Source organism: Pteropus alecto, unplaced genomic scaffold (genome assembly GCF_000325575.1).
Source record: "Pteropus alecto unplaced genomic scaffold, ASM32557v1 scaffold106, whole genome shotgun sequence".
NCBI classification, from domain to species: Eukaryota; Metazoa; Chordata; class Mammalia; order Chiroptera; family Pteropodidae; genus Pteropus; species Pteropus alecto.
The window spans coordinates 464,821-488,685 of record NW_006442103.1 but is presented as its reverse complement, the minus strand read 5'-3'; the positions used below and the strand labels follow the sequence as shown (position 1 = coordinate 488,685).

Here is a 23,865-nt window from a genome sequence, read left to right as displayed (position 1 = left end):
AGAGATGTTGGAGGGACTTCTTTAAGAAGAAAAAACATGTATCAAAAACAGGATTAAAGAATGGTAATTTCTACAGTCCTATCAACAAGTACCTCAAATGGAAAAGAATCCAACCAAAAGATAGGGTGGCCAAATGGATAAGGAAACAAGATCCTTACGTATGCTGCCCACAAGAGACTCACTTCGGATTAAAAGACACATACAGACTGAAAGGAAGGGGATAGAAAAAGATATTGCCTTGAGGGACCTAGATAGAGGGTATTGTGCTGAATGAAATGGGTTGGATAGAAAAAGACAAATATCGCATTATTTCATGTACATGTGGAATCTAAAAAATAAAATCAACAACAATAACAACAAAAGCGGAAATAAATTTATAGATACAGAGAATATTTTGAGGGATACTAGATGGGAGGGGAGTTGGGGGTTAAAAAAAGGCAAAGGAATTAGGTACAAATGGATATTTGCAGAATAGACATGGAGATGTAGAGTGTAGCATGGGGAAGATGGTTAATATTGTAATAAATATGTAAGGGGGAAGAGGGGTACTAGATTTAGTGGGGTGATCACTTTGCGAGTTATATGAATCTCTGATCATTATGCTATACAACTGAAACCGGTATTTTATGCCAACTATAATTGTAAAAAACTCATCGAATTGTACAGTGTAAACATGAGCAACTAATTGTCTATTATATTTCAGTAAAGACAGAAAATATTAAAGGAGAGCCAGCAAGCAAGGGCACAATGAGAGTTCTTCACAGCATCATCCCCAGAGGAGGGGGCTATACCCTGCCCAGGCCAGAGGGGTTAGCAGAGAAAATATTTGAAGATCATGGCTAGAGATCCCCACAAATGTGATGAAAGACATTCAAGAAGCTCAACAAATTCCAACTTGGATGAACTCACAGCCACCCGTACCAGTGTACATGAAGGATAGGAACTCAAATTGTGAGGGAATTCATAGCTCAAGTACGGTTTGGGCTGGTGGTCAACTGATAGTTCTCTCAGTAATGAATTTAACATTGTTATCTTAGTACTTCTATCCAGAGAATAGCAATTATACTTCCTAATTGAGCATTAATTTAAATCAGATATTATTTTATTTTAACATACTTGACCGTTGCATTTATTATGTGTTGGCTTCTAATCTAGTTTAGGAAGACAGCTATGGTAATGATCTCAAAATATAAATCATGCCCTTGATATTTTTTAATATCTTGAATGTATTCCTTTTTTGCATAGTGGGTTTGCCTAGTATAGCTATTGGCTTTTCCTAAGCTAAGGAAAATGAGAACTTATTTTCTTTTTAGCTTATTAACTCCAAATATCCAAAGATAATGTAAAGCACTAAAAAGAAAAATTTTAAGCTGTAAAAAAAAAAGATGTGGTTTCATATGGATTCTGAGTAAAGCAACCAGCAGGTGCAAAGCGGGTAAATGTTATTCTTGGGATTCCTGTAGAGATAAAGGCATATGAAATTATAGCTACGTGGATAAGTCTCACTTTTGTAAATATTATATGTGGTTGCTATGATTGGCAGAATTAATGTTAGTGAAATTACTATTGAGGCAAATATGTTTATTACTTTTATTTGGAGTTCCACCAGTATTTTAATTGCTAACACAAATGGATAACTCCTATCTTTTAAACGTTTGAAAAAAAATCATTTTATATACGAAGACATGAATTATAAGTTTTTGCATACTTTTTTGGTAAACAACAATTTTTACTTTGTTATTAGTTTCAGAATCTAATGTTTTTATTAAACTATTCTTTACAAAGTTCCCCAAATGATTTTGAGTTTGGCGAATAGGAGTAGGAGGGGCAGAAAATATATTGTTGTGAATGTACTCTCTTCTGTAAACAATAGTTTAATGTGGTTATTGTGCTTTCTTTGTTGTGATATAATTACTATGTACAGGGAATATCAGGCAGTGATAGCAGTGTTGGCTCCATCAGAGGGAAAGTTGTTTGTGGACCACTAGCTGAAGTTGTGCTTCAGTTGTGAATTCATTCATGGCTTGAGTTTTTGTCTTTTGTGTATATTGGTGTGGATGGCAAAGAGTAAAAGTTGAATGTATTACAGATTCTTTTAACTGTTCGTTTTTCAAACAAAACTCTAATTCTCTGATGATTTTTCTCACAGTTCAGAAAACTTGTTTTAGTTACAAATCAATTTATCATTGTTTTTACTTTTAATGGAAGAATTTAATTACCTTTTTATCATTTGTAAGTTTTTAAGGTCAGTGTTTTCTAGTTGTATAAGACTTTTATTTCTCTGATTTTGTGTCAGTTTTAAATAATCCTTTCCCCAACAAACCACATCGTAAGAGATGTATTTGATATATAAGAATACGTAATGATACCAATACATAGAGTATGTGTAAAAATTCATTGCTTTAAATATATTTACTTCATTTCCAAAAAAATAAAAATAAATAAAATAAAGGATATACCTAGGACAAAGGAAAATTTATTTAAAAAGGAGGGTCTGAGCTGCAAGACAGAATAATGAGCAGGGTAAACTGGGTAAAGAAAATCATCGATGATATGAAACAATAACGATGCCTAATTTGTGCTATAAAATAAAAAAATACAAGTGAAATACTAGAAGTGGTCCTATAAGATGGTTAGGAGTGAGTAAAAGGAGCTTAATGTTGTAGCTTTATTCTGAAAAAGGTCAACATTAGACCTGCATTGTCCGGTGTGTTATCCATTAGCTACATATGCTCATTTAATTTTAAGTTGATTAAAATTAAATTAAAATTCAGTTTCTTAGTTGCTCTGACCACATTTGACTTGCTAGTGGCTCCCTGATTGGATAGCAACTGATAGTCCCATTATCTAAGAAAGTTCTGTGGGATGGTGCTGCCTTAGACATGAAGTAAGGTATATGCGTGTTAAAATTTCTAGTGTAACCACTTAAACAAGCTCTTAACCAGGGGATGTACTACATGCCTTACAAGGGGCATTACAAGGTTGTTTGGGGTTATTTTGTGTTGTCACAGTAGATGGCATGGGCAAGTGACAATGATCCTAAACATCCTGCAATACAAGGTTCAGTTCTACACCAGAAAGAATGCTCCCACCCCAAAGTGATTATTAAAAAAGGCATTACTACAGATAAAGTAGGTCATTAAGCGGTCCAATTTTGCCAGACATACATAATTTCAAATGCGTATGCATTTAATCATATGGCTTCATGTTACAAAGAGAAATTGACAAGTTTACTGTTACGGTCTATATCTTTTAAATTGGGGAATATGGGTATATGAAAGAATGAGGCTGGGAAGTTAAGCAGTTACCAGATGTTTCAGGGATGTCTTTATTGTGCTAATGAATAATATTTTTTACATATTTGCACTTTTGAGGAAACATCCAGGAGTAAATTTAATATGTTTTAGAGATAGAAATGGTAGAAGTTGAGCGAGGTGAAGTCTAGGGAGACTTGCAAATTTCTGACCTTGTTTGGTGTCGTACTTCCCAATAAAACTTTGCAAGGATGGTTGATTTTGTTGTTGTAGTTATTGTTTAGAGGGCAAGGAGTCAGGGAAGGATGAAAAATGTTGCAGTTGACCCTTTCATGGTAGAATATCCAGGTGGAAATGCTTACTAGACCGTATAATATGTGTATTTGTATATATTTTGTAGGTTACTATAGATAAACATTTGGTTGAGAACCATCAGAATGTATGTAGTAATTTGAAGCCACTAGAAGGACAGATGAAGAATAAGGTTTAGTGTGCAGAGGGCCTGGGGACTTAGAAGGATTTGCTACTTAAGGACCTGAGCAGGGGGCTGGACACAAAGAAGTAGTCAGGCGTTCCATTATAAATTTATCCTGTCATCTTTTCTCCCCTTTCTACCAGCCCTGTAACCAGGAAGTCCACCATGGCAGCCTTAGGTGCCATTGACTCAAGGGGACAGGAAATGAAAATTGTAGGTAATGGAGGGAGAAGAAAAGGATGTTCCTTTGGTCCCTGGGCAGAGTAGAAAACAAGAGTGGGAAACAGAAGACCTGAGTCCCTATCTCATTTCTTCCAGTAACCAGCCGAGTGACCTCAAATCAAGCAAGCCACTTATCTCTATCAAGTACCAATTTCCTCATCTATAAAATGCGATTACTAAAATCTACCTTCACGTAGAGGGTTGTTATGTGTATCAAAGAAAATCATGGATGAAATATTTCATAAAGTGCTTATATTAATTATATTGTTGGTTGGTTAGTGTTGGACTAGAGGTGGTGGTAGGGAACTAACTGCAAACTATCTGTTGCATTGGATGCTTACGGCAGGCTAAAATTCCTTTTTATAGGATCAAAGTCATGCAACCGTTGATTTGTAGGGCAGAAAGTGAACTTAGAAATAATTTTGTAGATGAGAGTGCAGAGATCTGCAAAGGTTATTTATGTAACGTTACTCCACACTCCACAGACATTTCATGTCAGGTCCTACAGTGGAAGCCAGGCCTCCCCTCTTTCAGTCTGGGGTTCATTCCACCTGAATTAGCACTGTCATGCAGGGACCCTTCCAAAAAGTCACAGATATGTCAATGAACGTGGCAGAATCCAAACAGCTTATTATCAGCAGTGCTGGATGGGTACTCGATCTGGAACAGAATGTGTTTATTTGAATGCCATTTGTCTTACACTGCCTTATTTGCATTGTTTGCCACTTTCTTGGAATAGTGTTCTAAATCAGTGATTAGTCAGAGTTATAACAGGGACACAGCACTGTCGAAATAGGAGTGGCTTTTGAGAACTTCTCCAGTGTCTCCCTCCCACTTCTCTCCTGTTTTCCATAAGATCTTTATAAACATCCTGCTGCTCTAACTGCCCAGCCTACAGTGTGATGAGGGCTCTGACTAGTGGGACTGTGCTTTGCATGTGAATATGTGAGCAGACAGGCCACTGTACTAATCTTTCCATAATAATGCTACCTTAGTCTTTGTTCATACTCAGTGGTAATGGAGCACTCCTGGCTTTCAAAAACTGGAATCTTACTATTAAGAGTAGCTCCTTTGAAAACCAATTGACAATATCTGTGACAAACTGAACTTTTGTATATGCTGAACACTTTACAAATGTAAAACTATTTAATATCTAATAATCCTAGGAGGCAAGAACTTTTTTTTTTTTTTCCATTTTATAGATGAGGAAAGTAAAATGGAGAGATCAGTAACTCAGCCCAATGTCACTGAGCTAGGATTCAAATTTAGGTCTGACACCAATGCCAATATCGTTTTCACTTACCAGCCATGTTGTCCATCTCAAGCAAATTGTTTAAGTTCCCTCAGCTCACATTCTTAAACTATAAAATGGTGATCACATGAATAGCTACACAGATACTGGAAGGATACAGTGTGCAGATAACATTTTTCAAACTCCAAAGTGCTGCATGGATAAGTGTGTTTTAATTATTAATGTTGTTTATAAAGTGCTCTGAATGTTTTTGTCTGCTATTCATGGAGTTTGTTGTTTTACAATTATAATTTTACCTAACACTAAAGCTTTTCTTTTAAAAGAGTAAAACTGGTAGTCATCTCTGTGGTTTTCTATTACTGCTGTCTTGATAGAGCTATTCAATGGATCACCCTGATTTGGGGTTTCTGTGATTTGCAGAACTGCACAAGAGTCCCCATGTGCTAGGTTTTCCAGGGAATATCTGTAACTTTATTTTCTAGTACCAGAGAGAACAATGTGGTGTGGTAACTTGGTATATAAAGGCTGATGTCTGCGTTTTGAACCTTATCCCAATGTCTTTGTGTTAAATTAAGTACAGTGAGATCACCATAACACTTCAGATGCCAACGCGAAGCTCGAGCATCTGCCAATTGATTTAAAGTGATTACCTGAGATCATCCAACTGTCACAAGTCACCAGGGCAGCTCAGAATCCTTGGTCATGCCTGGGACTCTATTGTGTCCCTGTGCTCTTCCCTGTGCTCTGAGGGCTTGGAGTCATTCATATGTAACCTCCTTTCAATTTCATGGCAGTGCTTTGGCATGGTGTCATCCCCTTCACTGTGCTGCATTGCAGGCGCTGCTGGAGTCCATGGTTGATGCTGCTGAAAATCTTTGTCCCAATGTGATGAAAAAAGCCCACATCCGACAAGACTTGATTCATGCCAGCACTGAAAAGATTTCCATTCCACGTACCTTTGTTAAAAATGTCCTGCTGGAGCAATCTGGAATTGACATCCTTAACAAAATTAGGTAGGTTTATAATGTTAATAATCGGCAGTGTATTAGGTTCTGCAGTTTCTGTGAATGCAATTGAGACAGCTGTGAAGAGCACTGTTGTTGGCTCTCCATATATGTGCATTTAGGCATGTCTAATGGGCAGTGACTGTATATAAATACAGCTGTACATAAATGCGTAGAGGTAGACATTTCCAAAATAAGATGACCACAGATATGCCCGTGTTACTAAAGGGCATACAGCTATCTGCTCTTTTTAAGTGTTTTATTTTTAATAGGGGAATACACGTTTGTGATCCCTTTTTTCTACTGCTAAAAAATTACTACCTTTTGCCTTTATAAATCACTAACTTGAAGACTGAAATCAGTCTGCTTCCTACCACCATGCTATTTTATGAGCAAATGCACAGCCTACAAAAGCAAAGAGCCCACTGTGACACTGTATTTGACATCTGGGTTCTTTCGGTGTATTTGTGATGCCGTATATATACTAATAGTACTCTGGAGTGTTTATATAGATTTCTGCTTGATAAAGTGGGAAAAATACGCCACAATACAAATATTTAGAAGGTGTGATCAGCAACAAGCTTTTCTGGATTTTTGTGTCGAGACTCTGGGGTGATTACCAGCATTACATGAAAACTCAGCTAATTCTCATTCTGTTTCTTAGTTGGAGAATCAGATGAATAGAAACCAAGTTTAGAAACATTTTGTGTTTCCAATTTTAGCCATTTCTGAATCTTGATAATCTTTAGATTATCACAAATACGAGCTCTTAGCCGAAGAGTTGGGAATTGTGCTGACACAATGATGGAGCTAAATGACAGCCTGCAAGAAAACAGAGTTAAAACAAGCCAAAAATTACATCATCACAATCTAGATATTAAAGGCCGATAGCCTTAAAGTCAGATTATAGAACTTTGAGTGTTTAGAAAGTTAGCAGTAACTGAACAATCTGAGATCTAGGATGCAGCTGTCACATGCGTGCGTGCGTGTGTGTGTGTGTTTAAATAAAAGATCCTAGCACCTACCCAACTGAGTTATGAGACAATTGGAAGGACTTGAGAAATTTTAAAAAAGACTTTCTGAAGGTTTATAGGACTCCATAGTTTAGTGAGTTTCTGAACTCTAGCCCGCAGTGAGTGTGCTTACTTATTTCTATAACCTGTACTTTTTGAATTCTTCTTGAAACTCCTTAAATATTAAGGAAAAAAAAATCAACCATCATTCTTTCATAATAATTGATTGAACCACCAACCAAATCATACATAATCTGATGCCTTTACTGGAATTCCAAATTCTGTCAAATATGGTCACTTCCCTTGAAAATGGACCGGTTCTGAAAGATGAACAGCAGGCTAGAGCTCCTCTCATCAGGAGTCGGTTATATGTCTATTAGCTCTCCCCTTGGCTTTCTATCATGCATGATGCTGAGCTATGCGAGAATGCAGCTGTGAATGTGCCAGTTAAATTGAATCATTTCCTCTAAAAATTTTGCCAACTGGAAGTTCATTCAGCAAGGAAGTAGAGCATCCAGTAGCAAAATGATAGCACAATCCTGAGACATTTTTAAAATGCGTTTTTAAGAAACTTTTTGGTGCTACAAGTTGAAATAGATAAACCGCCCTCCCCATGAGAGAGAGAGAGAGAGAAATAGAGAATTAGAGAAATAGAGAAATAAACTGACTCTATAGTTTTATGAGGAAGTAAAATTCCCAAACATGCCTAAAAAGAATCAGAGGAAGTACATTATAAAATTGGAATTCCAGGCCCCTCTGGAGGTTTGGGGTGAACCCAGTAATCTCTATTTTTAATAAGAGATCCCAGGGGAATCTTATCCATGGAGACCTTTGTGGAATAATAAAGTATTAGATAAACCAAATAGCTACTGAGACCTTACTTTAGAGACAGGAATTAAAGACACATCCTTTTATCTTTAGACCAGTAAAATTTTTAATGTAGGCATTAAAGAATTCGTGCTTTCATTCTTCTGCCTTGTCATGAAAAATCTTTCTGGGCAGAGAAATCTCAGTGCAAATTATTGCCTTTAGGTTAGAAAGGCTTTTCCCTGTTAGACAAATGTACTTTCAACTTTAGTTTTAGGATTAAATAATATTATTTTGATAATTCCTGTCCCTGCTCTAAAAATTTTTAAATTCTTGACTTCAAAAGCAGACTAGAACTTAGGAGACAATGTGGAAATGTGGGTATAAATCTCTCTAGTACAGGGACCTATAAATGTGTTATACCTGTATGTGCATGTGTATATTTATGTAGGATTATTCAGACCGAAGACACACATGGGATTTGAATTCTTGGGGATACCAAATAGCTACATTGCTCACTAAAATACCAGCTCTCTGGGTGAAAACTTAGTGGCTGAGTTGTTTATAGTGAAAACTGCCAGGCACTTTGTGTTCCTGGGCACTTTCAAAAGGTCAAGCAAGAGGCACTAAAAACTAAACATTTTGGTAACGTTCATTTATAAAAGGCAGCAGAACAGTGAATGTGTAACTGTAAGATGGTGAGTCAGAGCAGAAGCAGTTCCGTATGATACCATCGAATTCGTAAAAAGGTTTTTAAAAGGAGGGGGTTATGCATAATAAAGTAATAACCAAGACTTAACAGTCAGACTAGACTTTCTTAATTTGGTCCAGCCTAGGTTTGTTTTCATTTATGTCAATGGATGAATTGTTCTTGACCACGTGGTACATATGGTTCCCATTAAGTTGGTCTTTATCCAGATGTTTTCATTTCTACCACTAAACCTTGACTTTTGAGATGGCAGTGGCAGGTTGAAATTGGTCAAGAAAGTATTACCTGTGTGTTTATGGCAGTGCTTAAGCCTTATTCTTGGAAGTCTTCAGCCCTGTTCATACATTCTTTATTTTATTTTCAAAGACAGAAACAATGACAGTGGACCTTATCAACATAGGATCAAGTGTGGGTGATTTTTTCCTGGTGCACAAATTAAAACGCTTCTCTGTACTTTTGATTTTTTACATAGTGAAGTGAAGTTGACAGTGGCCTCCTTCCTGTCTGATCGAATCGTGGATGAAATTCTGGATGCACTGTCACACTGCCATCATAAACTGGTGAGTGTCGTGGCCATCTTGAGCAGGACCTCCTGTTTCAGCCTGCTATGATGCAGGGCAGCCTCCAGCACGGGAATGTGGGTTCTTTTCTAAGTTTTGCTTCTTTGTAGCGTTACAAGTTAAGATCCTGGTTTTTCTCGTTCCTCTTCTAAATTGCTTCTAGCCAATCTAGAGCATCTTAGAATTTGTCCAGAGAGATAATGGCAGGGGAAAGCAAAAGTGATGGTTTCTAGAATCTTGTCCATTTATAATGCAGGTCAAAAGTTTTGGTAGGAGGTAGCGTTGAGACTGAAATCTAAAATTAAAAAATTTTTAGATTAATTTTTCTGTGCTCAGTTTTTTGGTTTCTGATATGATTGTTTAAGAATGGACTATTCTTGAGAGCATGGAGGGGAATGAAATATTTGGAGTTCAAAGAATGTGCAGGAGTAAAATGGACATGTTCTAATGATTGATAGTTGCTGTGCACCCAACCAGGTCTCTCAGACATAACCAAGGTGAAAAAATAAATTTTATTAATCTAGATACTGGTTCTGTACCAGGGCAGAAGATTTGACGTTCAATATCATCGCATATGAAAAATATATCAGCAACTTCATGTTTCTTGAACTTTAGAGAATCGCACAAATGAAAGTTGTAGAACTGGATATATCTTGTGTCTCAAACATATTAGCAATCTGACGCAGTAGAAATCTCCCAAGCAAATTAAGACGTTTTCTCCAGAGAAAAATGTCAGATTAACTTTGATGGCTGGAGATACCCAGTTTTATGGCATTGAATTGTTGATTGTCACTGGAGAACACTAAAATGAGAACAATAACAGCTTCTTCTTCCGCATAAGGCGGGTAACACGAGTGTTTTGAAAAATTTATTTCAGAAAAATATATAAGACTTTCCTCTAAAATCGAAAAGATAAGATAGACCTCTCCAGAGGCGCTGCTCACAGAACTGCCTGTGGACTGCAGCCGGCCCCCTAGTAAATGGTTAGTAGTCCGTGACAGCATTAGCTCAGGAAACAGGAGGAAACGTGGAGGAACTTCAATTTGACATGGCCACAATATTCAAACACAGGTTGTTTTTCTATCTCTTATTTTTATTGTATTTTACCAATATCTTGGTTTGTGGCAAAATGGAAATATAAAAAACTAGGTCCTCACCATAGAGAATTTAAGAAGCACGAGTTTCTAGTTTGTGGAACAGTAAAGAACTGCATCACTTTTTGAGCTCCCAATTCAGATTTCTCCTGTTTCAAATAAGTAGAAACAAAATCAATAGAGCATTTTTTATAGAAAAGTTTGTTGATAACCCACAGTTCTAGGGACTGCCTCAAAATGCCCACTCAGTCGATGACACAAATACTGGATATTGTAGCCACATGACTACATGTGAGAAGTACACTGAAAGTTTGAATTTTTGCCCTCTTTTAAAACTTTTTTATTAAATTCATTTTTCATTTATGCTGTGAATGCACTTTTGTTTTGAATTTCATTTTAATATTAATACTGCTGATTCGAATTATAAGGAGAGCTTCACTGCTATGGGTAAGAAATAGTATCTTTAAAATGAAACTTCACTTTCAAATACATTCTGATAACATTAATATTTTCTACAACTTAAGTTTAGAAATATTCTCAAAGGTTCCATGGAATTGTCCACTGGTTCTCATCGTTTTGAAAGAATTAAATCAAAAGTTCCTAGTGAAGAGTCAGGTCAGCACTAGAACTTATTAATTCCAGCCCAGTTTATTCCACCTCTTACCACCTAATTTTTTAGGTTTACCTGAAGCATAATACTGGAAATTAAGAAATCATATCAAATATGGTATTCATTACATGAAAACAGTGGAAGCTAGCATTAATGAAAATTTTGTTAGTGATTCTCTCCCTTTAGCCCTTTAAAAATAACAAAGCTTGGAATTATTTTATTTACCCTCATTAGATATTTTTAAGCACTAGAAATAGAAATTCAGAGGAAATATTAAATATAATTAACAAAAAGAACACTTCTAGACTAAGTGATCTCATTTACCTTGTGTCAGTTATTTTTCTGGTTTAAATTTCCCTTATATTTCTACCTATAATATTGGTGTCAATGACATCATACTTCATTGTTAATTTTCTTTAACCTTAAAAGAGCAAATTGAGTTGAACTGAATCTTCCTTGTCCTAATAAAATTGCATAAATAAAATGGCTTCTCTGTACAAAAGGTTGAAATGACTCTTGATGGACATATTTTATGATTGTATTTAAGATAAAATGGGGGAACCAATCACCCTAGCTTCCTGAAAAGGTTTAAAATACACCTTTTGGAAAATAAAAATACATGCCTACTTTGTGCGTATTTGCATCAACATGGCAAAGCTTTATGAAATACCTGTTTTTCAAAAAATAAAGTCTCAAAATACATTTCATAAAAAGGTTTTGTCATTTCATGCTTAGAACATTTCACCCTCTAAAGAAGGATAATGAAAGAGGTTAGCTACTCCAGTGCGAATTGGTTAAGAACTGTCATTAACCACATGCGGATATACGCCTTCAGTGCGCCGTCTTTGGGAATCCAGTCAACCTACTCTTCCTTTGTCTCTGCGTTAATTTCTCCTTGTGTATGTCTTCACTGTCTAGACTGACCACTTCAGCAGACGTGGCAAGACCCTTCCTCAACAAGAGTCCTTAGAGATTGAACTGGCTGAGGAGAAGCCTGTTAAGCGCTCCGTCATCACGGTGGAGGAGCTCACAGAGATTGAGCGTTTAGAAGATCTGGATACTTGTATGGTAAGATGCATCGTTTGGCGACACCATTATCCCATTCACTGAGCTCTGCTATTGTGTGTGTGTGTTTTTTTTTAATCTCATCCTTTACAAAGCAGACCAAATAAAACTTCCCTTCAGAGACAGTTCTTTCAGAAACTTATTGCTGTTCAGAAGCTGTTAATGAGACTAATAAAACTTAAGCTTCAAGTTCCCACCAGAGTTGGTGTCTGATTTTTTATTTGTAATTTTGTAAAACTTTTCTTAAAGAGTAATCCTACCCACACCACTACTCCAAGTAAACACTGCGTCTCTGTAGCCACTGTGGAAAAAGTCCTAAATGAATCAGAAATTTAGTAACTTTTAAAGGTCTTTTTTGATAGGAAAATTTCTTTAAATAAAGAGGCCATTTAAAAAAATGTGGGGAAGAACTTTTTCTCATATAAAATGTGTAGGGCGACTATATCTTTCTTGGTCCTACAGTTTCGTTATTACTTTCTGCTGCTGCTTCCTGTTTTTTTCATTACACAATTTTGATATACTCTTAAATTTACATTTCCCGTTTAGTTCTTACTCTTTTTCCTTCCCTCGGCTTGACCTGATGTATAAGATGGAATATATACTGCGGAGTAGGTCTTGATTCCTTACTCATTTTTTACATTTCACGTGGTGCCTCCATCTGTCTATATAAATAGCATACTTAGGGCTTTGAAACTTTTTTTCCCTCTGAGGACAATTTTATTTCTGTTCTTATTTCATTATTTGAAAAGTTGTGTTCTTACTGTAGTTACTTCTTACTTTACCATAAAAACGGTTGTATGTCCTTTTGTGTTCAATATGTTTTCATCTCTGTTCAATATTTTTATGTTTTAATACTCATTTTTTAGTAATTCTTTATGATCTGAGAAGGTACTGGTGAGACTAGGTTTGGGCTACTTATGCCCAAATGTTTCTATATCAGCTTCCAATTTTAGATAGTTGAAATACAGTCGTTATTAAAGAATGGTACTTGTTTTTAACTTCCAAAACCAAGGATCCGATATGGCAGATATTATTTTTCTAGCCTGGGAAAAAGTATAATGCTTTACATTCCTTATTTATAAACCACTGTTATCTTTTAAAGGCTGTGAATAATATAGTTGAGCCCTCCAGATAAAACCCAATCATATACAAAAAAAGCCTAAAATATAATCCTAGATTTCAAGAAACATTCTAGCATTACTAAAGGTGACAGGTACTTTTCTATATAACTATTTAAATCTACAAATATATTTGGCATCAGTGGAGGAAATTATCAAGGCTTTTAAAAGTTGCCTGTCTAGTATGTTATAAAATGTATTTTTAATATGTATTTTAAATTTTTCTTGCATTTGAAGCATTAAAAACTGGATACTACGTTATCATAGGGTATTTATTCTGAAAGCTCTTAGGTTAGCTCTTAAAGAAAATAAGTAATAGGAAATGAGTTGAATTAAAATTTTTAAATTAACTCTATATATCACATTTTCTGCCAGAATTATTTGGTTATATGTGAGTCGGAAAGGAATAAAGGAAACATGAGCTAATAAAATGTATTTCATTGGGTTTGTAAGTTAAGTCATTTGGGATGATGGAGTATTGGTTTAAAAAGACTGGCTAAGCTACTGGAAGGGTTTTAAATTGTATAAACTTAGTTTTTGCTTAATTGATTGATTTGGTTTTGTTATGTGAAAGAAAGAAAAAGTGGTTCTCTTTAAATAAAGAAGATAGGATGAGGGTGGAGGATAGGAATTATTTTTTAAAATGCAGATTCTGGACCATCTCCATCTGGACCGAAGGGCAAACTGTGTGGCAGGCACTCTCAGCATGAGTGGCTTTCGTTTCGTACAGATGTTCTTGTTGCCGTGATATATAATGAGGCAGGAGTAGGTGGAGGTCTCTCTGAACTGCACTGTAAGGATGACCCCAGTTAGAGCGGGGTTCAGAAGGCCAAGGGCGCAAGCAGGGTCGTTCCTGACATAAGCACCTGTTGAATCTTAGGAAGAGGAGCAGGGCCTCTGGTGTTGAGTGGGTGACAAACACAAGACAGAGTTCTCTATAAAAACAAAAATACTTACATGAGTAAAATTTTTAAGTCATGAGAGTAGTGTTTTCTGTTTCAATACATTTTGTCTTTAATCATTGTTTTAATGAGGCTAATGAATTGTTAAGTAGCAGAAAACCATAGCTAAGTTTGCTGTTAGTTTAATGAAAAGGAACATTTTTTTGTATAAAAAGTGCATGTCAGTGGATTTTGTGCCGTTATAATTTCCTCTGTACTCTCAGCCTAACCGATCGATTCTACCTGGAAACAGTACCGTTTACCCCATGTGCAGGGATCACTCTCATAAAGAAAATTAATTTTCTGAGCTTTAGGCTTCTTACCCTCAGCCAATGGTACAAACCCACAGCTAATTTGAAAGAAGTAGTAAAATTATCTACACTGCCACCTTTCATAATCAAAGTAGCATATTTTTTTTTTGTTTCTCATGAACATCTATTACCAAATATTTCAGACCAAATAAGTCGAGATCTTCACGTGGTGCCATTTTTTTAAAAAGTTTGGAGTATGAATTTCAAAGGTAGAGACAATTTGGGATTTCTAAATGAGACTTCCTTGGTAGCATTTATATCTTAAGTGATCCAGGACTTTAGGACACAAGATTAACTGTTATGTAGAAAATTATCAGATATAAAGTACATATGTGCACGCATATAGCCTTTCCCATGTGGAAATGTAAGCCCCCAGCAGGTAGAAATTATGCTATACTTGAAGTCAGAGCACTGTTAAAGATGACTGCTTTGGGAGATGCTATCATTTTACTATTACCTAAAATGTTTGTTTGTAGCCCAAAGCCCTGTGACACTTTCTGTAGGGCATTTCAAAGTAACTTTGACTCATCTCCAACCTTTTACTTCTAGATTCAAAATTGTTAACAGATCCTGGCAATTTTTTTTTTTTTTTTTTTTTTTTGCCTGTGATGTTTATGACATCCGCTAAATCCATTTTTAAATATTTCTTTAAAAGACTTAGTAGAGATTCTGGGCATTTCCTTTTTTCCCTGCCCCCGGATAGCTTATCTTCATGTTTTCTTCCATTGCTCCATGGACAAAAAGTCAATTCCATTTCAGTGCTTAAGTCTCTTTAAAGAACTTCTAGTTATCATCACACTAGAGAAGGTTTAAGGCCATAAGTTAGAGGTATAAGTTTATATTAATTTGAATGTAAGGATTGCCTTTTTGGAGATAGAAACAATAATCAATATGATTATTTTGAAAGAAAATTTTAACTAAGTCAACACATAGTAAACTTTCATTTGGACTATTTGAGGCTGATATAAGAATGATTCAGGGGGGCCGGAGGGATGTTATCTGCTGGAGGGAAGACTAAGAACTTCTCATCAATCTTAATTTCCTAAAGTGAAAGGAAAAGGCTGTTTTCTTTAAAGTAGCAGAAAGGGGAATCTTTTTTAAAAATTCTGTCTCCATTCAAGTAATTATCTTTTTTTATTTAGCTAGAAAGAAACTAAGAGGTAATCTGGTTCACCTTGTGGGGTATAGTGAAGAGGAACAAGAACTGTAAAATTACCTATACCCATTCTCATAGTCCTGGAGATTCTGATATCCCTTTAACTTCAGGGCAGAAAATCAGATGGTATAACAAATCTTATTATTTAATACATTTCTATAGTACCTATAATGTGCTAGGCACTAATCTAAGTTTTTTATGAATAGTAACAACCTATGAATAATTAGGTGTTATTAATATCTTCTACTTAACAAATGAGGAAACTGAGGCATAGAAAACTTAAGTAATGTGTCCGGGGTTACCTAGGTCACTGAAAGGCAGGCAGTTTGGTACAAGAGTCTGCTGTGATCAGTATATGGATGTCACAATCAGAATTAAATGTTGAGTTAGATTTAATTAGACTACAATGCTTTATGTAAAATATCTCCTTACTAACTCCAGATTTAATCAGTGAGAAGATACACAAGTGAAAGATATGTGTGCAATACAACCATAATGTAACCCTATAGTTTTTAAATATTTTGGGGAACAAGTGTATCAAAAATCTGACACATTCCATTGTGATCCAATTGTTCGAAATGAATCTGCCCGCTTCGGCTTCCCTGGAATGTTCTGTGCCTTTTCATGTGTTATTGTGTTGGTGACAGTGATTAATTAGCCTTCCTGTATACTTCTTATCATTTTCACACATGTGCCTTCTATGTCATGCTGAAACATGTATTTGCTTAGAATCTTTATTGTCTGTCCATGAACCATCTGTCCTCTTCCTGCTCTCAGGTGCTCTTAGGAAGTCAATATTTCTAATCATCTTTCAGCTTTGGTTTGTCATTGGCCCTTGGGGTATTGGAGAATGCAGTTCTAAGTCTACTGATGACTTTTCTCTAAATAGTTAATTTGTTACTGTATATAGTTTTTACTACCTTTTAAAAATTGCAGAAGTTCAGCGTTTAGGATAGTGTGCCAAGTGGATGAAGAGATAATGTTGGCTCCTTAGGCATAACTAGCTCACTAATTGTAAGTAGTTCTTTCAGTTATTTTAATGAGTGTCATACCAGTTTTAAATAAAAAAATAGTCATGCAGAGAACAGTTCATCTACTTACTGCTATTTCCTAGGAAAATAATTTGAAAAGGCTTGAATTATTACAGAACACATCTTGTGAATCTTTTCTTCAAAGACAAAAATAATTATTTTCCCATAAAAATTTAGTCTCAATTTTAATTCATAATTTTTAAGGTTTTTAATACAGATTAAAATTCAGCAGAGATCCATTTGTCTTGAGCAAATACTATTTTTTTAAACAAATCACTTCATTTCTGAGTGCCAATAGTTATTAATTGAACTGATCTATTAATGGTATTGCCAAGTACAGACTATTAAGGTCAATATCTCATTTAAAATCAGTTGCACTGATATTAACTATGTACAGAAGCCTGTGCAAGTCCTAATTGTTAGTTCCCTCTTATAATTTATTCTATCATGTCATTTTCTTAACATCATTTGGAAAATGGAAATTAACTTTTTAATCACTAGAAAGCTACCTTTGAAACCCTCTTAATTTCTAAATTTAAATTTTCAAAACTATAGTACAATTTATATATTCCAACTAAAATGAATATTGTATGTTCCTCAGAATTTCTGATAATTTTTGTGAGTCTTTTGTGGAAATGCCAGAAATACACTCCAAATCTCCAGAGAGTTCACTATTTGCTCAGGACCCAGAGTTTCCTTAATCTTCTCATTTTTAACGGGTATTAACACCATTTGCAGAGTCTCTATTCCAGGTTGCTCTTGAGAGATCTGTCCCATATACCTTCTTTTAAGAATGAAAATAAAGCCTAAAGCATGTCATTGACCACTTTCAGGAGACAAAGGCAAAACCCCGTAGGAAATCCCTCGGCTCTCCCTTTTATAGCTGCAGCGTTTGCCCCCAGATAACTCACAGATGACAGTCCTAACCTTACCCCAAAGTTTGCCAGGAAATATCTCACTTTTATTATTACTTTTACATCATTCTAGTACGTCCATAGTCTGAAAACAAATGACATCATTCTATTTATAATATTCTGGTTTTAGTAGTGGTATTGCTACTTTAAAAATATAGTAATTTTCCACCACCAAAAAATGTCAAATCTTAGAAAATTCCTACGTGTGATATTAAATTAACTCTAGCATTGAGCTGCACTTTTTTTCCTAAATGGGAAGTGGGTTAAAAAGTGGCCAGAAAAGCACAGGTGAGCCTAGGATATCTTCTATGAAAAAGCAGGGATTGGTTTTAAGTCTAATGGGATCATTTCAAAGGATACAAAATTCAGATCAAAATAAAAAATAAAAAAAAGTCTTGAGTTCATAGTAATATTAAGAAAATAAAAGAGTGAGGAGGGTACAGAGGATTTCAGAAAGGGAAAGTTGATTTTTAAAGAGGAATGGCACCTGAGAAATGTAGGAATAATGGTAGAAGTAGAAAATTAGTTTTGTAGCTCCTGTTTTATTCATTCACTCAGGCAAGGATTGTCAATGGTTGTTTAAAAATGGATTCATCCACATAAACTAAAAGTATCATTACCAAGGGAGAAGATACCTGTGAGATGGAGCAATCAGAAGGTCCTTATCCCAATGAACTGAGTATCAAACTTAGTGTCACCAATAATGGAACAACATGACATGAGTGCCACCTATTGTGGTTCAGTCTTTAGTTCACGGCATCACCTATGTGGCACTCATGCTAAAACTGGTTTGCCTAAATCTAATTATTAGGAAACAGTCAGACAAATATAGAATGTGGGATAGTCTATGAAGGTCAAGAAGGTCAGTATTATGAAAAAGGAAGGCAGGGGTGGGGGATGGAGGGTGTGCTACATAAAACAGACTAGAGAGATATAACTGTACGTCACGGGTGAATTCTCCATTAGATCCTAGATCCAAAATGGTCGGTGATGGGAGGGAGGTGTTATAAGGCATTTGAGTGACAATTGGGGAGATTTGAATATTGAAAAGCCATTTCTAACTAAATGGCTTTTTTCCCCCCTCACCCAATCTGGTTCCTGACCATCAAATCTCTCTGTGCCCTTACTAAAAGGATGTGCTAAAATGGCTGGCAAAACATATGTATATTTTAATAGAGTGAACCCTATGTTGATTCCAATTAAATTTTTTAGTCTTTCACATATGAGTTTTGTAAAGAAAATGAAGAAGGTAGATGTGGTACTGTTTGTTTTAATTTGGTTTCTTTGCCTTGGAAACAGTGTTTATCTCCTAAATGTTGAGATGGCAACTATTCCTGAACACTTTATGACTAACACGTTAGCATTTTTGTTTTGCCAGTGTATTTTTTTTTCCATACCAAAATATAAACTCTAGGAGTACAATGCCCTCATCTCTCTTATTCACTGTTCTACCCATCCCCCTTCCCCAAGACTTCTCAGCACACTCAGCGCACGGTAGGTACTCAATAAATACTTGTTGAATTGTAAATAACATAAAACATTACTAATAAGATTATAGCCTCATTTCACCACTACCGACAATCTCTCTCTCTTCCTCCTTTCCTCAGAAACACTGCTATCATGAGTTTGGATGCTTTTGTAAAGGTTTTTTTCCTTTTAACTGTTGTCCCATCCTTTGCATATGCCTCATTCCCCTATTTGATAGTTTTTTAGAGTGTTCCTACCTTTTTGCTATTATAAGTTTAAAATTTATACTTGCCCCTCCCCCCAGCTTTTCTTTTTGGAATAGAAGAATAAAATAATGACAATATTATAATGTTTGTAATCACTCACTACCAGCTAATGAAGCACTGCGAGGTCATTGATTGGTGCTATCTGCCAGGCTCTGTGCTAAGTACGTACCTCGTATTCATTATCTTGCCTAATCTTCACAACAGTTATTTTATAAGCTAATCTAAGATTTGAGCTCAGTTCTTGGATGCCAAGCCTTGAGCATGAGACATACTTGAGAGAGGAGGTGACCTCTCTTTACTAACTAGTCCTTCCCTTGTCTTGATGGGAGGATGTTGGTCAGTGTAGTTAAATGAGTTCCACAAAATGGGCGGAAGGAGTAGAGGAATCAACTAATGATCATTCCATTGACAAGTCGAATTGTCTGTTGCCATGATTTTCCTCTTCATAAGAACATGTTTTGTTTGCCTGTCATTTTAGGGGTTTAACCAATTAAAAGGTTTCTCACTTTCACTTATAAAATCTTAGCAGAGATAATTGGGAAGAGTACTTGTCTTGTTGAATTAATCTTTTACAAAAGAAGATAATCTTTTGTAACTATGGGACTTAACCATCAGCTGTACCTCACATGTTTGTATCCACAATTACACCTCTTTAAGGAAGCTTTTGAGGAGGGGATATATGTTAAGATGGGATAGTCTTTATTTCATACAACTCAAGAATATTTGGAATGTATTTTAACTTTTTCTCCTTCCATTCTGCAAGGGTGTTTTCAGTCTAATTTAATGGATCATAAAAGGAAGTATATTTAAAGAAAATAACCTAATAAAGAATGAAATTAGAAGTCTGGAAATTGATACTGCTGGTGGAAGCCTTTGTAATAAGCCGATAATATTGATGATGACAGTGGTGATAGTGGTGATGATTTGGGGGACTTCCTTCTACTTATGTGCCATCTTTCCTCAGAAGAGACCCAAACTGCTTACATTTACAAATTGAAGAGCCCTATATTTTCATCCTGTTGTATATTGAGGAAAGATGACACACAAAAAATAAAGAACTTGAAGGGAAAATATATGAGCCCCAGGTCAGTGGAGTATATCACAGTGTTTCGGGGAGATTTGCAAAAGACCCCCTCCATACACATACACCTATACTTGGCTTTCACAAAGCCTGACATTTTACGACTGGACTTCTTATTTTTTGTTATGTTTTTTAAAAATTCTTTTATAAGTTTTCAGAATATTAAGAAGATGCCTTAACAACTGTTAATGGTGACCAACAAGACTTTTAAAATGATTTAATTAATTAGAGATTTAATGTGAAATGTAAGGTGACTCAAATTCCCACTAAGGTACAAGGTATCATCAACATTTAATTACACTGTGCGTAGGTAACCATGCTAGGCAAGATCCTGTTCTGAAAAGCTTTGATGACTGAGAGGGAGAGAGGATTCAGATCTACTTCATCCTAAAGTGCAGTGGGCAGCATAGGATGACATGAAAGATCCCCAGAAGGGACATGATTATAGATACACTGTCCTTACTTTGTGACTGGGACTAATCCTGTGGCTCAGCATGGGGTTTGCTAATACCCACACAGTATTCTTTCTACCATGTGCCTTTGTAGCTGATGATGTCTCTATCCCCCTTATGGGGTTGGACTGTGGCTTAGCAAAATTGGTAACATCTCTAAGAGTTTCTGCAGTTTCAAGCTGTAATTGTGCTTCTGCTTATAAAAAGCTAGATTGGATGCCTTAAACTAATACTATTTTGGCCTCCTTGCCTTATTCTTTTGCTATGAAGGCTTTTTGTGGAGCTTTTTCTGTTTGTTTATGAATGGTACCTCTCCCTCCCCTTTTCTTGTAATGCTGTTGCTTTTTCTCTCTTCCATTCATATTTTTCCCCTTTCTTTTTGCTGCATGGAGACTCTCTGCTGTACAAGTGTAAGTATTTTGATGTCTCTGCTGTTTCCGGCTAGTTTCCGGCTATCCTAGTTTACGTTCTTGTGTTCCATTTGCTTCTGTGTTGCCTGGCTGGTCTCCCAGGAGACTGTCCTGTCACCATCCATCTGTGGATCCTGAATGAAATAGGCAGCAATTTAGAGACAAGACTGGATTTTACAAGTCGATTCAGCTAGCAAAACAGGTGATGAATTTAAAGTATCCCCAGCCATGTGCCTGAAAGCACGCAGAGTGTTGTTGAAGAGAGTGTAAACATTCAAGAGGGGAACAGTCCTTATTCCATCCATGTTAAAAAAAAAAAAGACCTGATTATTTAAACTTCCAGATTTGTTTACTGATTCTTATTATATCACTTGTTTTCCAGAGTTATAGAAAATTGGCATCACAATTCACTTCTTATATTAGAAGAATTTTACTAATCTGCTTTGTAACTGTTTTGTTTAACCAACTTTTTATTTTGTTTTTAGCTTCTGGGGAAAGAAGAAATTAGGGATTCTTGAGCTTGGATTGAGAGTGTTTATTATTCTTTGGTCAAACTTGGTAAAATGAACAAAGAAACTACTCTATCCTATTTCTATGGTGATAGAAACAATTTAACTCTTTTTTTAAAAAAAACCATGTTTAGGAATTATATGTAAAAGTGAGTTTAATGGGGAAAAATGTGTTATTTGGTAGGTTCAAACATTAGTCCTTGGAGTAAAAGTGAACATATCACTAATGAGCTACATGGAGAATCCTATATAAAAATCCTTTTTAAATCCTTTATAAAAATTGGATCAAATGAGTAAGGTTTCCGAGTAATGCAGACATTGTGCTGCTTTTGGATTTCTAGAAAACAGAGCCATGAATTTCGCTCACACTGTGTGCCACCCACTGTGGGAATTTACTGATGATTTATGATGTCAGGATGAGAAAGAAGTTTGTGTTTGCAGTTTTCCTTTTAAAGTTAGATTTTAAAGGGTTTGACACATCATTATCCTCATATTTCCTAAGGATGTGAATATTGACAATTACTTGTTTAACTCATAAAATGCATTTTTAAAGATAGGGTAATTTTGTCTAGGTCTAAAGTAATAGTGATGTTAACCATGAACTGATTTGTGAAAGGCTCATTTGGTGTGTGCACCTCTTCTGCTTCAATTGATGACCTTTCATCTGATGGGTACTTTGTGATTTCTCTGACCAGAAAATATTTAGGCATGAACAAATATCTAGAGAAGGTAAATGAGGACTGAAAAACAGGCTGAGAAAATAAACTCTTTAATTTGGTACTAAAATAGAAAGAGTTAACCATTCTGAAGAGGATGGTAAAGCCAGATTTTTTTCTCGGATGCAATTCAACCAACAGCATGGGGAGTTGGGAAGGCAGGAATACATATAAACCAGATTTCTAGAGAAACGGATTATTTGTTCCTAAATATACATTAGGTGGATCATAGCTCATTCTTCCACTTCCTCTTGCTTTAAGTTTATATGTAATGGGAACATAGGAATAAGCCAATAAGATTGAGCAAGCCCATGTTTTCTATAAAACAGTTAAGGAAGAAAGAAAGAGGTCATAAAACAGTTCATCTAAAGTAATGTAAAATTGGGTTGCATTCTTAATACCAGTTGTAGAAACAAGCCTGATTGCACATCCTGCACATCTGTGTTTTTCAACATGTCTATAAAATTAGGTTGAGCTGAATGACCCATTTGCAAATAGGCATCAGTTTATAAATGAGTCTCTGTATATCTTTTATATTTACATGTTACATAACATGTATTTTTATATATTATTCTATATATATTCCTTTTCACATAATTTAAAAATTGTAATATATTTAAAATATCATAATTGTTGTAGTTTTGCCTATATTTGATATCTGTTATAAAGGCTTAATAGGGAACTCTGAGCCAGATTATGTTTGCTAATGAACACTCTATAAAATCTAATGAAGTCACAGGAAAAAAAATTGGAAGACATCTTCATTCCATGCATTTTTAAACATCTTTCCTATTTATTTATGTCTATCTCAGTGAATTGGCCAGAAATTATATCCCAAGCTGCTTCTTGATCCTGTTACCTACCATGATTGTGCACAAAGTGAAGACTGAAGAAATTTCCTTGACTAAACATAGCATATATTTTGGTAGTTTATGCCTCTTGAGAATTGTTTTTGGTGGTTTCACTCAAGAATAGACTAGTCGGGCCACTTACTACCTTCTTCAGCCAGCTGTTAAGACCAAATTTGTGGAAAACAACCTTGAAACTGGATTCCTTTCCAGTTACCTTGGATTGACTTTTTATTAAACCTACAAAGCCTGTTGCTTTATCAGTAGGAAATATTCAGATTGTCTGCCTTTTACAAAACCTTGTAACAAACAAATCAGTTAAGTCTCATGACATGTTTCAGGAAGACCAGTCTAGATTTAAATACAATCGCTAATCATTTTTTCTCTCCTTTTTTTCTCAACAATAAATACTAGCCAGAGGGTATTATTGTTAAAACTGTCATAAAATTATCAACTGTAAGTTGTTTGCTTTAAAGGTCAGTATGAACCAATTCATTCTTTGATCCAAAGAAAGTTTATTGGCCTCGTGGATTTTTTTTTTTTTTTTTTTTTTTTTTTGAAAACCCTTAGGGGCAACCTT

General features: G+C 35.5%; 1 protein-coding gene across 7 annotated transcripts in view; it reads left to right on the top strand.

Annotated features, from left to right (window-relative positions):
- The window catches only part of CARMIL1 (capping protein regulator and myosin 1 linker 1), a 262,767-nt gene that overhangs the window by 203,000 nt on the left and 35,902 nt on the right, over window positions 1–23,865 (top strand). For all 7 annotated transcript variants that reach the window (XM_025052169.1, XM_015595507.2, XM_015595506.2 and 4 more), the window contains 3 exons: window positions 6,041–6,216; window positions 9,209–9,296; window positions 11,919–12,068. In XM_025052169.1, the coding sequence (XP_024907937.1) occupies window positions 6,041–6,216; window positions 9,209–9,296; window positions 11,919–12,068 (414 nt within the window). The remainder of the gene's footprint in view (window positions 1–6,040; window positions 6,217–9,208; window positions 9,297–11,918; window positions 12,069–23,865) is intronic.